At 50.1% G+C, this 12980-nt stretch overlaps 1 protein-coding gene across 1 annotated transcript in view; it reads left to right on the forward strand.

The window, feature by feature from the left end:
- RASGRF1 (Ras protein specific guanine nucleotide releasing factor 1) overlaps positions 1-12980 on the forward strand; it is a 120182-nt gene that overhangs the window by 29649 nt on the left and 77553 nt on the right. Inside the window, 2 exon segments of the mRNA XM_037833258.1 lie at positions 4350-4442; positions 6909-7162. Coding sequence (XP_037689186.1) covers positions 4350-4442; positions 6909-7162 — 347 coding nt within the window.

The raw sequence follows: 12980 nt of genomic DNA on the forward strand, positions 1-12980 counted from the left end.
AACAAATAGCCCCCAAATCTTAGTGGCTTACAACAACAACAGTTGATTTGTCACACACACTGTATGCCCACTGTGGGGCTCTGCTCTACAACACTCTCACACAGAGCAAGGACATAGGCTCCTGGGGCTTCCACCATCAGGAAATTCACCGGTTGCTTGGCAGGGGAAAGGAACAGGGCAAATGACACATGACATGTCTGTTCACAAGTCACATAACCAGGCCCAACTTCAAGATCCCTTCATGTCCAAGAAGGAGGAGAACCAGAATATCAGCCAAAACCCTGGAGTCTACCAAGCTGTAGCTCCCCCTTCATTCCCCAAGCCCATGACGCAGGCTGCTGCATGTAGCAGACTTTCCTAAAGATTGGATGTAGTGCAAGGATGTTCTCCCACGGAACAGAAAACAGCTTAAAAATAAATTGAAGACAGCCCTACCCTCAAGTTGTTTGGCCTTTCCTGGCACGAGGATTTTTTGCTGCCTCGTTGCCTCACATTCTGGCACACTGTTCGTTATTATGGTTTCTAATCTCTTTCTCTACCAAGCCCCTTGCCCTCACCCAAGGATGTCCTAGAGCCAGCTCCTACCAGTTTGCAAGAGCCAAATGCCAACTTTTCAAGAATTCTGCAAGCTGATTTTTAAACTATTGGTAGCTTGAAATGGGCCAAGTTAGGAGTGTTTACACCATGGAAATTGGCAAATGCTACAAGTCAGAGTGTTTTTTTCATTTGTGGTTTTTTTTCCCCCAGGGTGCTGGTCATTAAGCACTTACCAGCACACCACTATCTATGTCTCTTTTCAGGGCCAGCTATATAATTTGCAGGGCCCAGGGCAGAATGAAAATGTGGGGCCCTTAAGAGTTTCAGGATGGCAACAGCAGAGCTTTCAACCAAGCGTTGGGCCCTTCTAAGCTTGGGACTCTGCAAGCGCACGGTTTGCACGCCTGTGAAGCTGGTGCCGTCTCCTCCCTCTATACCCTCCCAGCCCTGTACCCCTCACCACTTGCATCTCTTTATACAGGTAACAGGAAATCATGCTCAAGTGCCTGTAATTTTATCATGTAAAGAAATCCTCCTCTGTCACAGTCTTTTCTTTCCCATCCAAACAATCCTATCAGGCCTCACCTTTCATAACCAAAAACTCCATCAAGGAAACATCTACCTCTGAGAAGAATCCTTCCCTCCCTTAGAATGCTCAATTTGGCACCATCCCATTTGTGTAAGAGCTATTTTCCTCTTTTTTGTAATGGGAAGTATATTTGGCAAGCTGAGGCAGGCCTGAAAGGGCAGGAGAGAAGTTTACAGATAGTCGTGACATTTTATGGGTTTGGAAGCACTCAGACTCCTAGAAGATTGACTCTGGAAGAAAACTGCAGAGATCTTTGGTTCAAGGTTTAAAATAAACATTTAACTATGAAATTTGTTTTGTAAACAAGCTTTGACATGGAACACCGATATATTAAAAAAAAAAAAAGGGGAACTGCTCCGAGGGTAGCAGGAGATGGCGATGGTGACCCTGATCTGTTCCCACCGAGCACCTCCCCAACTTCCCTCACCAGGGCCCCCTTCCATGCCTTGGCCCCTGCATCCCACCTCTCCTGCCACCCCCATACTCCATGCACCTACTGCCCTAACACGCAACACTTGATCACACCCCTGTACCTTTGTTCACATCATCCCCTCCACTCAAAATCCCTCCCATCCATAGACCACCTGTTGGACTCCTGTTTGTCCTTCAAAACGTCTTCTGGGAAGCCCTTGCCATGTCCATGGCAGTGGGTGCACACAATGTTCTGGCCTTGCCTTAGCTATCTGTCCAGCTCTGTGGATGCCTGGTGCCTTCTGAGGCTGGAAGCTGCTTGGGACAGGGATGTGACTTATCCATTTCCAGCTCTGTCTCCCCAGTGCCCAGGATGATGCCAAGCCCAGAGACACCCTCAGGACACACTAACTAATGGGGTTGGCACAAAGGGAGACATGGATGGGCACCTGCTGGGCTTGGAAGGGGCCAGCGGAAACCAAAGAAGGAAGGAGAGAGAGCTGAGTCGTGAGGCAGCTGTTTGAAAAGCAAGAAATATAGAGATCTTTAGCAAAACCTTGGCTGCTAACAAAAAGAAAAAAAAAACAAACCCTGGATTAATTCCACCATCAATTACTGCACTGAGTAAACACATTCCAGATTAAGAAAGTATCTCTGGAGAGGGAGGCAGCATGGGGCAGGAGCCACTGTGTGGTGCCCAAAAGGGGTTGTGGTGAAGCGGGGCTTGCCTCTGACAGGCAAGGAAAGCCAGTCTGGGGTGGTGGGTGGGCAGGAGCCAGCCGAGGCACCAGGCACTGAGCCAGGCGGGGAGTTGAAAAGCCAGCTGGAATCCAGTGAGAGGGATGGGACATGAGGCAAAGGTCCAGCGCTCCGTGGCCATCGTTGACAAGGGTCAACTGAGCACAGCCCAGACATCCACCCGCCAAATCAAGATCCAAAGCAAACTCATTCCCAGAGTGGGCCTGCCAGAGTTAAGGGAAAGCTGCCTCCACAAGCCCAGGGTTGGGCCTCACTATCCCCTCTCTGGCAGGCTACACCGCTTGAGACCTCAGCAGGGTCCCCTGGCCCATTACTCTCCAGAGCTTTGCCCCTTACCCAGACTGATCTTTAAATAAAGACGCCAGGGCTGCCGGTGTGGCCTGTGCAGGTAGCAGAGCGTCTGACCTAATTGCATCTATTTTTCCCCTGGTCCCTGCTGAGTCCCTGTCCTGGAATGCCTCTCTCTGAGAAGAGTGCCATCAGTTTTAAATACAGACTCCTTCACCACCTCCACCTCCCCCCACACACACCCTGCCATGGTAAAGAGAAAAAGGGTGTGACGTGCAAATCCCAAACCTGGCAAAGAAAGCAGCCTGACCTGGAAGTGATAATCAGCCACCAGGCCAAGGTGGAGGTGTTGACGGGGCATCCTGGCCTCTGTGCTCTCCATTGGAGTGTGAGTGTGCTTGTCCCTCCACCCTTTAGATTACAGATCAAAAGATCCGGCCTTTATTTCAGTGTGCGATGTTCTCAGAGGATAAAAGAGAGGGGAAAAAAAAGAAGAAAAGCCCTTCTCCACGCTGAATATTTCTCAGTGAGATATTTTCAGCCACTCTTCAAGCCTAGGCTGGGGTAATTTTAGCAACCAGGAGTGGAGAGCGGGTAACTGTTCCATTTTGCTTTTAAAGTGCTCAATTCGCTCAATTGTGAGAGCCCATTCATTCTGCAGTTCAAGTGGCCTTGAGGGGACAGAGCCATGTGTGCCGGGGAGAGCTGTGCACCAGCTTTGCTGCAGTATTTGTAGAATCCCCCGAGCTCCTATCTTTAGATGAGTGGGGCTTGGTTACTGCAGCGTTTTCCTTTGGTTGAGGTTTCTGTGATTGTTGCTCTTCGGATTTTTTCTTTTTTAATGCACTTGTTTGTGTACACACCAAGTATGGTTTGAGTGCCAGGCACTGTGCTAGGGTTCACCCCACAGGGTTCACAGCAAAAAAAGGAAAAAGTAAATGAGTGATGCCAGCACTTTAATGAGAAAGTCCCTATTACTTGTTGGGAGCCCTGGTGAAGGGGTCAACGAAGACTTGCAATTAGGAGAGGAGCCTGCCCAGGAGGGTGCTTCGGGGGCCTGTCTATCCACCCAGGAGTCCCACCTGAGGAAGAGGGGGCTGGAGGTGCCCCCTCTTCGGGGCATCACCCCTTTGTTTTGTTCTTGCAGCTGTGCTGACCTCTCTGATCCCCAAATCAGGCAACTGGAGGTTTTTAGCCCGCTCAAATGTTAATTGCAAGGGCTGTCTCATTTTTCCTAGGCCTGAAGTTTTTAGGTTGTACTCCAAAGAGCCCTCTAGTTCAGGTGAGTGCTTTGGGGCTGCCCAGGAAGGGGGAGCCAGGCCAACCAGACCCTACCTCGAGCCATGTGCCTTTATCTGATTTATATATTGAGGTTCCAGATACAGTTGTTGTTTTAAATAAAGGGACTGATTTGACGGAAAAGGGGCAGCAGAAGGGAGGAAAAATCACAGATTTAGGCTAAAGCTCTCAGATTACAAATGCAGTGCCCACAGCCTAGAGAGGGGAAAGGACTTGCCCAAGGTCATCTGGGAAATCAGCAGCCAGCTGGCCGGGAACCCAGATGGACTGGTCCCCAGCCCAGCGCTCGCTGTATCCCAGATGTCTGGAATGAGACGAAGTAGGAGGCATCACTGGCTGTGGTATCGCTGGCCTCGGAGAAGCAGAGGCAGGGTACTGCCTCACCACGGGTGTGCCTGTGGGTGGCTGGAGGATGGGGTCTTGGCTGGCTGGTGCCCCCCACAGCTGACATGTGTTTCTCTTGCAGATTGCATCCCTGCTCAAGGACAATGAGCGCATCCAGTCCACACAGACTGTCCCCCCCAATGACGAAGACAGCGACATCAAAAAGATTAAGAAGGTCTGTACGATTCCTCCGGGACAGCAGATCCATCCCAGCCCTCTCCAGGGAGCCCCCTGGCACGTCCCAGGGTCAGCAGTCCACTTACCGTCCCACTGCCCACAGGAGTGCTGCTCACTCACCTCAGCCCCAAAGACAGAAACAACCACCCCCTGTCCCTGAGCAGTGTTTCTTCTGCCTGTCCTGTGAGCTGGGGTGATTCAGACCCATTTTATAGATAAGAAAACTGAGGCTCTGGTAGAAGAAGTAGTGGATGGAGCCAAGACAGTAATCCAGGCCTCCAGACTCTCAGCAGAGAGCCTTTCTCTCAGCATGGTGCAGCCTCTCCAAGACCCCCAGTGCCACCTCTGCACCATCTCTTGCTTGCACACACACACCCACCCAACTGTCCTACAGACACCACCTCTCACAACTGTCCTCTTGGGTTCCCAGCAGACCTCAGCATGGGACCCCAGCCTTTATCAGACCCCATAGTCAGGCCAACTGGTCTTGGCCTTTTACAGACACCAGAAGGGGCAGACAGACATCTCAAAAGGTATCAAGGGATCTGCCTAGTGGCCAGGGTGGTGACCAGCAGCAGCGGCCAACCCGTAGCAGGGTTGGCAGAGGAAAAGAGCATGGTTTGTGTTTGCAGCTTTGCCAGACTTTGGAAAATAAAAGCAGGTGAAACCAGAGACTCCTACAGGTTGAGAGCATAAAAGAGACCCCAATGCCATCCAGACCAGAAACTGCAAACTGGTGTGCCCCATGAGCCAAATTCAGCCTTCCTGTATGTTTAGAAGTTTTAGCCCTTGGTGCTTTTTGCTTTTTAATTTGTTGCCACTGCCTTAAAAGCTAAACATTTCACATAAAAATCTGAATTTCGGGCTTCTTGAAAATAGAAGGTGCTGACATTCATTAAGCACTTTCTATATGTGTCAGACTATTCTAGGGGCTTCAGGTAGATTAATTCAATCCTCACTTAAAAACTCTCTGAGACACCAAGAGGCAAAGTGACTTGCCCAGGGTCACACAGCTAAATATTCGTATTCAAACCCTGGATGCTTCACTCCAGAGTCCATGTCCTCATTCATTGAGCTGCCAGCCTCTTGGAAAACAGAAGGTCCAGCAGCCCAAGACGACCTCCCACCCATGGTGAAGTCAACTACAGTCAAGGAGCTGCTACCCCCTTCATCATGTCCCTCACATTCAACTTTGCACATCTATTAGGCCTGCCAGGCCCCTACAGGCATTTGAGTTTGTCAGCTGAGTCTAAGTCCCACCCAGGCAGGGATGCCCTGGGTTTCCTTCTCTGCTTTGGCCCCCTGGATGCTCACCCCTCCATTTTTAGCAGCCAATCTGGTTGGAACACTTTGTTAAAGACGCACTGAAATCCACTGCCCTTCACCTATTTTCACCCTCCTGGAGCCTCAGAGCAAGGGCCTCCCTCTGTTAGAAAGCCTTTCCTAACTTCAGAAATACCTGTTGGTCTCAGGTTAGGCCCCTCCTCTTCATCTGTCGGCCAGTCTGCACCTTTCAGTGGATAATATTTTGATAAGCCCTTGGCACGATCCCTTGGCAGGTGGTCCTCACAGTGTGATCCCCAGGCCCCATCCTAGCTCCTTCCAGGAAACTTGCTCCCATTGCCCCGGGCCCCTCCCTGTGTGGACTCTGTGCGTGCACAGCCCAGTGGTCAGATGGCAGAGAACCAGGGGGGCTCTTGACTGAAGCACATGCATCTTAAAAATGACTCTTTGGGGGGGGGGGGTTGAGAATCAAGGCCCTTCCCCAAGTTCTTGCCAAAACGAGGTTACTCCAAGCAGCCCGACTCCAAGACAATTGAGTCAAGTGTTTGTGCTCATTTCCCCACTGAGGCAGGAGAGGCTCTGGTGCTCAGAAACAGCTAATGAAGCCCAAGCATGAGATTAACTAATTTTCCATGTTCTGTTGAATTTGGTAATTGCCCTCTCTCCAGACAAGATTTAATTGAAACTTCTGGGCTTTCAGGCTGGTCATTAGATAAGATAAGGTGTGAGCTGTGCCTGGCAGAGCCTGGCAAGCCCCTAGTCTCAAGCCACCTCCCATTATGGAGACTTGGAGTCACATTTTAACCCCTTTGGCAAATGCTTCTAAAGCAACCAGGAATCTGGTTAAAATGCAGAGTCTGATCCAGTAGGTCTAGAATGGGGCCTGAGAATCTGCATCTGTTGCAAGCTCTCAGGAGAGGTTAATGCTCCGAGTTCGTGGACTGCAGAACATCTCATTAGCCTCATACAGAGGGAAAAATTGGCTCCCAGGGACCAAATGACTTGCCCGGCAACACCAGGTAGCAGGGCCAGGCCTGGTCTGTATCTGAGCTCTCCTCTACTTGCCCAGCAAGGGGGTGACAGAGCCCTGGTCCCCGCCCTTGGGGAGTTCACAGCCTGAAAGGACCAGCCCAGCCCGGAATGTCTCACAGGAGGCTCTCCCGCCGGTCTCGGCGCCCAGGTGCAGAGCTTCCTGCGGGGCTGGTTGTGCCGGCGGAAGTGGAAGACCATCATCCAGGACTACATCCGGTCGCCCCACGCCGACAGCATGCGCAAGAGGAACCAGGTGGTGTTCAGCATGCTGGAGGCCGAGGCTGAGTATGTGCAGCAGCTGCACATCCTCGTCAACAACTTCCTGCGCCCGCTGCGGATGGCGGCCAGCTCCAAGAAGCCTCCCATCACGCACGACGATGTCAGCAGCATCTTCCTGAACAGGTGAGCGCTTGGGGGTTAGCTCCACCCCAGAGCGCTTGGCCAAGGGGGAGGGAAACGAGCCAGCATGGGCTATGGCGCTGAGCTGCATTTTGGCACGAGTCCTCATCTAATTCCCATGAAGGACCCACAGGGAAACTGAGGCCCAGAGATGAAGGAAGTTGCCCAGGGTTGCAGAGCTAGACATGCCAGCCCCAGCCACTATGAGAGTGTGAATGGCAGTCCACATACTTTATGTCTAAACTAGTGGTCCCTAACCAGGGTGATTTGTCTCCCTGTCTGGAGACATTTTTGGATGTCACAGCTGGAGGTGGGGGTGCTACTGGCTTCTGAGGGTGCTGCTAAACATCCTACAGTGCACGGGACAAGTCCCCATGACAGAGAACTATCCTGCCCAAGATGCTAATGGTGCCCAGGTTGAGAAATCCTGTTCTGAATGTTTAAAAGTTGTAATCACGCTGCAGAATGTTAAAATGCGTTGTCGTCTTCTACTTGAAACTGTCATAATTAGAATCAGATTCAAACTTAGAACCCTGAGCCTCCCGAGGGTTCTACCTTGCACCACACTCTCCAGGTTCTTGGGAAAAGCCGTCACTTTCCCCCCCAATGACTCTGGACAATAAGAGAGGAGTTTGTGATACTGCAGAGGCTGAGCTCAGGGCTGCTTTTCACCATCAATCTCCTTTTTAAGGATTTGCTGAGGGAATGGTTTAAAGGAGCTTCATCGTGCGCAGTGAAATTATGTACACTAGATAAAAGCAACAAAGATGAAAACATATAAACAGTGCACTTTACAAACGATTCACATCTAGGAAGCAGAGCAAATCGCGGGGTGCCCCTAGATGATCATTCAGTGGCATTTCTTTTCAGGGATCCGTCATTCGGTCATTTCACTCACCCCAACAGGCCCTTCACCAGGCATCCTACATGGGTGCCTTGACCCTGGCTCACCTTCCCTGTGCCTCCTCTTCCCCCTTTCCCTGCCAGTGTGGTGTGGTGAGTTTGAGGAGCCTGTGGACACCCCAGAGTTGATGGGAGAGGCAGCGGGTGGGGGTGAGATGGGGGTCTGATGCCCAGGTGCAGGATCAGGCTGGAGAGACTGGAAGTCACTGGGTGGGAGGGGCTGACACCGTGGACATGGAGGAGGCAAGGGGGTGGACAGACAGAGAAGCAGGTGGTGCAGGGGGTAGACAGATAGACAGAGAATGGGGCAGTGGTGGGGAGGACAGACTAAGAGACATGGTGAGGGGTGCAGACAAAGAGAAAGAAGCCCGTGGGGTCGGGGAAACAGTATCTGATCTCACAAGACCCTCTAGAAACCCTGACTCACTGAGTCTGACGATATTGCCTTTTATTATTGCTTTTAATATAAATGATGAACCCAATTTTTAAACATTAAGTAAATGTTTCTATTCATTAAACATTAATGAATATTAATATTTATTAAGTGACTCGTTATCTTTTTATGAAATCAGATAACATTTACCCCAGAAGCAATGGGGTCTTTTAGACTTCATGAACTGAAATGTGGCTGAAAGGGGTGAGAAATAAACTATACTCCTTCCTGAGTAAACCCGAGACAGTGGGGCTGGGTCCTCAGATCCTGGCCTTGCTTTGGAGCAGAGGTTCTCAGTCGCGAGCCCCGGGTGCTGGGCCCCACCCCCAGAGCTTCTCTCTCTGGTCCCTGCAAGGCCTGTTTCCCCTTCTCTACGACAGCTTGAGATTCACTGTTCCCCTCTCAGCAGTCTCACTGATCGCAGGTCAAATAGTGGCAGCCTCGCTCTAAAGGCCCCCAGAAGGTGGTCTCTAGCAGTCATCAGAAACAACTGCCCCAGAGACAGTACCTGCCTCTTACAGGTGAGGGAGCATCAAGTGAGAGAGTCCTGGTGAAGCATTTAGCCCACACGGGCCAAGGCCTCTGTAAGTGCCTGACAGCGTTAAAACAGTAAAGCCTCACAGTAATGCACCTTGCAAAAATTCACATTGAATGTAGAGGGAACACTTCCTGACTCATTTTATTGAGTTATCATTAGTCTAAGACCAAAGCTAGAAAAAGACATTACAAGAAAAGAAAACTACGGACCAATATCTCTCATGAGCATAGAAGCAAAATATTATCAAATGGAATCCAGAAATATATAAAAAGGATAATACATCATGTCCAAGCAGGGTCTATCCCAGGAATGCAAGGCTGGTTCAATATTGAAAAATCAGTGTAATGTGCTGTATTTTAGCACTAGATTAAGTAAGAAAAACCAAATGATCATTTCAGTACTATACATGGAAGTCTCGTGTGGTTGGCTTCTGTCCTCCACCCTGGCTCCCATTCTCAAACAGGAGCAGGCCAAAGTTCTTTCCTTTCCCTGGGACATGGATAGAAGTGGAAAAGAGTTAGAAAACACCTGCCTCATGCTTCTTCTCATCTCAGTATATGGCCACTTGGGTTCCGCAGAAGCTTCACTATCTTAACCTTTATGCTGTTTGTGAACATAAAGAACAGTTGAAATTACTTTTCCCTTAACCTTTTAATCACTCCACCCAGCATTTTGCAGAATTGAAGGCTTCGAACTGTACTTACCACATGACCGTGGTGCTTGCTTGTCCCTGCTCTGTCCCGGTTTCTCTGTAAGCTCTTGGCCTGCCAGGTTTCTAACCCTCCAAAACACTCCCATGAGGCCGGGCCAGGGCTCAAAGAGGTGAAGACACACAGCTAGTGAGGGGTGGGTGGGATTTTAACCCATATCTGTTTCATGTTAAAGCCTGTGCTTTCTCCTGCCACCTTATTAAATAATGAGCCGGAATCCTCTCCACTCCCTTTCCCCATTCCCAGAGTGTGGCTTGCTACAGCATGGGTCTCAGAACGCACTCTGTCTCACTCTTGCATGTTAGAAAACTTTCCCTGGTATGTGAGCCCAGCCTTCCCAGGATCCGGGACACGAGTCTCCCTGCCTCGGGCCACAGCACAGAGTCTGTGCAGAGGCCACCAGCCTGCTGATTAGAAAGCATTTCAACACAGAGCTTTCCCCTAGATGTGCTTTTAAGCTGAAATGTACAGCTACATTAGAAACCTGATGCAAATTTGGTGAGTTAATTTACTGGTTCTCATTAAAAGAGGTCCTTGGGAAGAGAAAGGCCTCCCTCCGGGTTGGCAGGTTCATCCTGGATTTGAAGAGCTGGGGAGGGTGCTAATTGTGTGCTTTTCAAATAGGGAAAAAAAGATCTTTGAGCTAACCATCTGCAGCAGGCTTTGTTTAGCCAAGACAATGAGCTTATAGACTTTGGCTATTTACCTGTAATAAAAATCATGTCCAACATCCAATGTTGTGTTCTGGGTGCTGGGAGCCACAGGCGTTGCCCTGATGAGAGGCAGCCCACTCTGGGTGGGTGGGTGGGTGAGGGTAGATGCTTTGTATCTCCAGGCTTACTCTGATTGATTGGCAGAGGCTGCCTGGAGCCCTGGATTGAGGACAATGAGGCAATGTCGAGGCCATGATCAATTGGTCATGTCTGCCATGGGCTGGGGCATGAAGAGGGGCAGGCTCTAACTGCAAAGTGGGGGGTGGGAGTTGGAGGGGGAGACACCTGGGTTCTGGCCTGGCCAAGCCTTCTATAGCTTTAGGCTGGCTTTGGACAAGGTATGCCCTTTTGTTGACTCAGGAAGGGAACAGGGCAAGAGGAGCACTTCCCAAGTATGTCCTGCACATGCGCCACTCCCTCCTCTTGGAACAGTCCTCCCATCCACTGTCCTCTCTCCCTGGGATAGCTAGACAGCTGTTCCTCCCCCCATGTCATGCCCCTGACCACCCTCCCATTCTCCCCACCTTATTCCCCTGGTTGTGTGTTCCCAGGGCCTCTGTGCTGCCCCTTTGTAGCATTCATCACACTTGATATATTTTGTCTGTAGATTCCCCACTAGACAATAAGCTCGCTGTGGGTAAGGACAGGACTGTAGAATACAGCTGCACCAGGTGTGCACTGCCAAATTCAGAGGGCACCATTCACATAGGCCAGCAATCAGCAAACTCCTTCTGTCGAGGACCACAGAGGAAATATTTCAAGCTCCATGGGCCATGCAGTCTCTGTTGCAACTGCTCAACTCCGCCAGTGTAGCGCAAAACAACACAAACGAACAGATGTGGCTGTGCTCCAATAAAACTGTATTTATGGACACCAAAATTTGAACTTCACAGAATTTTCATATATCACAAATTATTCTTTTGATTCTTTTTTCAACCATTTAAAAAATGTAAAAACTGTTCTAGGTTTACAGGCCATATAAAAACAAGGGCTGGCCAGATTTGGTCCCTGGACCAGTGTACCCTGACCCCTGGCTAGCCTGGAAGGTGAATGGTGCCCTCTAGAATGGAACATCCAGCAGCTCTGATGGGGGTTATTTTTGTTTTATCACTGCTGGAGTTGGATGTAGAGATTCCAATGTCTGGCCTAGTGCTTGACATAGGAACTCAGCAACTATGTGTTGAGTGGATGAATAAAACACTCATTCTGCAGTATGTTAGCAGTATTGCACCCTGAGAGGTTCGTGTCGATTTAGGAAAGCTCCGTGGTACATTGCCCCTTAGGGGGTCACATAAAGAGCGTTTTGAAAGGGTAAATCATTCCTATTTAAATTGCTACAGAACATAGAAAAATGAAAAGCTTCCATATTATTTTTACTAGGCTTGATTTTTAAAAAATAGGGTATTTGCACAAGTGTGTGCACACACACACACACACCCCACTCTCACTAATGAACAGAGGTGCTGTGCCAACACAGTGGGAGTGAAAGTGTTCTGAGCAAAGGGATCAGCCTGTGCAAAGGCGCTGAGGCAGGAGAAAGCTTGGCAGGTCAAGAAGCAGAAAAAAGGCCAGAGCGGTAAAAGGGGAGTGGGTGAAGGGGGGCTACAGGGACACACAGGGGCGGTTTCTTCTGAGCTTTGGAGGCCGAGTTAAGAAGTGGGTCATTATCCCACTCACTGCACATGACCAGATTTCTGTTTTTAAAGGGTGAGTCTGGTGATCGTGTGGAGAATGGATGGACTGGGAGCAAGAGTGGACTTGGGGACCAGTGGTGGTCCATGATGACTGGGAGGACTACAGTGGCGGTCCATGACTGGGTGGACGTGAGCAGGAGTGGACACACGGACAGTGGCAGTCCATGACTGGGTGGATTGGGAGCAAGAGTGATGTGGGGACGGTGGCGGTCCATGACTGGGAGGACTACGGTGACGGTCCCTGACTGGGTGGACTACGGCGGCAGTCCATGACTGGGTGGACGTGAGCAGGAGTGGACACAGGGACCAGTGGCAGCCCACTGACAGAAGTCCAGGCAGAACTGCCAGGGGTGGCAGGGGTGCTCGAGAGGAGAGAACCGAATCAGCAGTGTCTGAAGGAGTAAGTGTCGGGGTGAGGAAAGGGGAGGTAACAGATGACTCCTGAGTCCTGTCTGCACAGCTGGTGGGCTGGGGCTGCCATTGAATGAGATGAGAAGCCAGCAAAGGACAAGCAGCTCTGTGGCAGCAAGACCAGAGGGTCAGAATCAACCCAAAAACCAGTAAGCTGCTGGGAATTCAGGTTGTTAAGAAATAAACCATCAAAATCAGTGGTTTACCGCTGTATCTACAGTAGCCACTTTGAAGGCATAATATGAGGCTAAGTTCCCACTTACAATAGCAACAAAAACATAGAATACCTCGGAGTGAGCCCAGGGCCTGTGAGATGAGGGACAAATGAAGCCATCAGGAAGTGGAGAGCTGTCTGAGCATCCTGGGTGGAAAGATTCCACGGTGCCAAGATGTTATTTTCACTCAAAATATTCTATAAA

This window comes from Choloepus didactylus, chromosome 4, assembly GCF_015220235.1.
Source record: "Choloepus didactylus isolate mChoDid1 chromosome 4, mChoDid1.pri, whole genome shotgun sequence".
In the NCBI taxonomy this organism is placed as follows: Eukaryota; Metazoa; Chordata; class Mammalia; order Pilosa; family Megalonychidae; genus Choloepus; species Choloepus didactylus.